This window comes from Melampsora larici-populina (assembly GCF_000204055.1).
Source record: "Melampsora larici-populina 98AG31 unplaced genomic scaffold MELLAscaffold_1, whole genome shotgun sequence".
NCBI classification, from domain to species: Eukaryota; Fungi; Basidiomycota; class Pucciniomycetes; order Pucciniales; family Melampsoraceae; genus Melampsora; species Melampsora laricis-populina.
In genome coordinates, this window is record NW_006768765.1 from 3,901,770 (window position 1) to 3,905,071 (window position 3,302).

At 42.3% G+C, this 3,302-nt stretch overlaps 1 protein-coding gene across 1 annotated transcript; it reads right to left on the reverse strand.

The window, feature by feature from the left end:
* Positions 1 to 382: 382 nt before the first annotated feature.
* On the reverse strand, positions 383 to 2,789 carry MELLADRAFT_87218 (family 28 glycoside hydrolase; the record flags this gene model as incomplete). The annotated part of the gene is made up of 17 exons (XM_007403788.1): positions 383 to 478; positions 579 to 749; positions 832 to 914; positions 955 to 1,004; positions 1,053 to 1,093; positions 1,164 to 1,258; positions 1,374 to 1,471; positions 1,524 to 1,545; positions 1,618 to 1,631; positions 1,728 to 1,805; positions 1,867 to 1,891; positions 1,954 to 1,981; positions 2,062 to 2,130; positions 2,189 to 2,323; positions 2,432 to 2,526; positions 2,600 to 2,705; positions 2,772 to 2,789. The coding sequence occupies 17 exons, from the start codon at positions 2,787 to 2,789 to the stop codon at positions 383 to 385; spliced, it is 1,224 nt and encodes a 407-aa protein (XP_007403850.1).
* Between the last annotated feature and the right edge of the window lie 513 nt (positions 2,790 to 3,302).

Genomic DNA, 3,302 nt, shown 5'->3' on the forward strand with positions numbered 1-3,302 from the left:
AGCTGGGGCGCCATAGCCTCAAACCCTTGACATGTCAAAAATGAATCATTAGGCAACAAATCATTGCATCAGTAGATGAAATGCAAGCCTCACCAGGAGAGTACTTTGGAAAGAGGCGGTTGCACTGAAGATCAATGTTTCTACTGAAACTAACATTTACAATTATAAGAAGTCAATTACTACATTAAAGGGTATAATATATTGAAGTAGAACAGCAACAATGGCAATTATATGTCACTCAGAAAAATAGTACAACCAGGAATCCCAAACTTTTGTGTTTCTCTTTTCCACATTATTAACACAGTGACTCTAGCCAGCTAGAGCGTAGAATCAAAAAATTGAAGACCTGGCTGGATATGGGGTCTTGGTATTATAAGCTCTTTCAACAAGGTGGTAGGTTTGGTATAGTCTTACGGCTCTTTGAATCTACCCTCCCGCATGCATTCGAAACGACCGTTGTCTTGGTTGATCCGGTGAGCTGAATATTATTGAACTGATGAGGTGGGGGATCAGAAGGATGATTTGGAGTTGGTGCACGGGTCATACTCCGAACAGGAATGGAATCTGCAATTGCGTACCTGGAGACCGGTACATGGAGAACGTCCGGGGCAGTTAAGAGTGACAGGTGCCCTATTCTTGGTACCTGTCCCAGAGAAGTCGTTGAACGTCATACCACTCCATCTTTGAATTTCCTCCACAGGCTTTTGTCGCCTCGTCTTATGAAGGGTCGCACCCCACATGTAGTCTAGCTGATTACAAAGAACAAGAAGAGATCAGTGAAAATGTTTATCACTCAAAATCAAGTTCGCTTGGAAAGTCTCGATATCTTACTTTGATAGGGTAAGCCACGTTGGTCTTCATTTGTGCGATTAAAGTAAAAGATGACAGTATGTCGAGGGCGCATTTATCAGTGACTGATGCAAGGTTTCTTGTAAAAAAGCGATTTATACTGACCAATTTGAAGTTTGAGTACGTCACGTTTCTGATTTGGAAGCGGATAAAGGCTTTTAATAGGAGTGCATCAGTTGAAGATATCTGTGGAAGTAAATTACCTGATAATCCCGCTAGCTCCCGGATAACTCTTGATAACAACCTTCAAGATGGGATTGTACATGGGTCAGTCATGCACAACCTTCAAGTCGGTAGTCAGAAAGTACACTCACCCCGTTTGCTCCATTGCTTACAGTGACATTGCGGTAGTCAAGGTTTTCAATACGGTAGTCCTTAGCAGTGGGACCCATGCTTCCGATTGCACAGCCTGAAGACGAAGAAAAGGTAGGAGTGATATATGTGCATAATTCAGCAAGTCATCCAACAAAACAGGAAATTGACTTTGATAGGCAGGTATTTTGATTCGGGTGTCCGGAGCTTACCGGTCGTACCGATACACTGTACATTTCTGACTTTTAGTCCAATTATGGGACTTTTGGCAGTAACACATCTGCGATCAAAGTTGGCTTTGTCAGTTAACCTCGCTATCCGGGATGATTTATCTGCGGTATGGTGAGAGCAACGTCACTGACTCGTCGCCATTTTCAACCACGACTGAGGAAGACAAAATACTGGTTTCAGTATAGCAAATCAAAGGTGCATATCCGAGGGAGCTGAAAGCCTCACCGTCATGTACATATCTGATACCGTTATAAGATTAAAGAGTTCAGACGCTACTCGTCAGTCTCACGTTTTCTACACAAAGTACACATGGGTTCAGCAAAGCACATTCTTACATATTTGAACCAGAGACGTTGATGCCATCCGTTGCTCCGATGTACAAACAGTGGATTTCAAAGTGGTGAATGCGAATGCTGTTTATTTAATGAAAAGATGAGTGCGGAGCTCAATTTCGACTAGAAAACGAAAACTGACTTTTTTCCATGAGAGAATACCAAGTCTAGATGTAGGAACACAGCATCAGTTGGTGATGTCTGCCAATGATGTATTTAGGCAACTCACGAAAAAGCGGGGCGTCGTACAAATCGACCTACAGATCAAGATTGAGAAAGTCCAATCATATGAGTGCATTTTTCTCAGATGTATTTAAAGGAAGAAAAAAGTTCGTACACCGGAATAATCAACAGTGTCACATCTTTCAAACCTTATCAGCCGCGGCCGGTTTGGGTGCAAATTGAGCTATGTTGAAAAAATTCAGCATATGCAGACGAGAGGATTGAAAGACTGATTTGCGCACGTTTCTTCCTGGTCGATAATTGTTGCCATTTCCATACAACCTACCATTGCCATTGAAGATAATCTTTAGGAAAATGTTTGATGAACGAATTATTTGTCGACTATTCATGGGCGGCACGTTGAGGTGACGAGTGAGCTTACATTGTTACAATTTGAAAATAGCATCATATGGCCCTCTAACTAGATTACAAAGACAGCAGGCGTTAGGAGCATTTGTAAAATTCCTCTATTCACTGATGCGCACCTTTGGATCATAAGGCATATAAAGACGCCCACGAATGGTGACAGTGATAAATTGGGACTTGGCAAAAACAACCTTGCTTGCCCATCTATAGTTTCCTGTTCATCGACTTTGTGAGCTCGAAATGTATGAGGGGGAGGCTAAATTGAATCAAACTTGAGTCTTTCGCACCTGGAGGGACAAGTATCACAGTATCAGCAGCCCGTTTTGTGATTGATTTTTGCGCACATTCAAATGCTTTCATCAAAGCCGGACCAATGTCGGTTCGATTGTTCGCCTTTTCATGCCAACATAAGTTTCAGCATTGATGAGAATGGATCAGATGCTCAGTAAAATCACTTACGACAGCGCCAAAGTCCATGACGTTACACGTCTTCTGAGCTGAGATATAGTGCAAGGTGAATAGGACAAGAAGAAAGATATATACGAATTGATGACTCATGGTCTTTCGGCTTTTCGGCTTTAGATGTCGACAAGCAATGATGTAGAAGGAAGTGGTGAAAAGACTGATAGGGTCAGTAGGCAATAATGAGGTATGATGGGAGATGGATGCCTTGTGAAACTCGAGAGGACGTCAAGCAAAGAGACTTGGGTTCGCATTATTCTTACTTTACAAGCCTTTCATTGCTAACGTGGTACACGGTTACTCCAAACGAGCAGAAGTGAGCATAGCGCACATTGCCAAGCATTTGACATTGGCTTCAATGATAAGAGTGCCTTGACGAGGACAAAGGTATCATAGACCTGGCCGTTGTTAGGTTCTTTTTTAGTTCTGTTCGTCAAGACTTTCATTTAAGCTTTAACTAAGCCCCTCGATAAATGCGAGTCTCCTAATTGATGGAAATACCTACTCCCTGTAGTCTTTGGATAGATG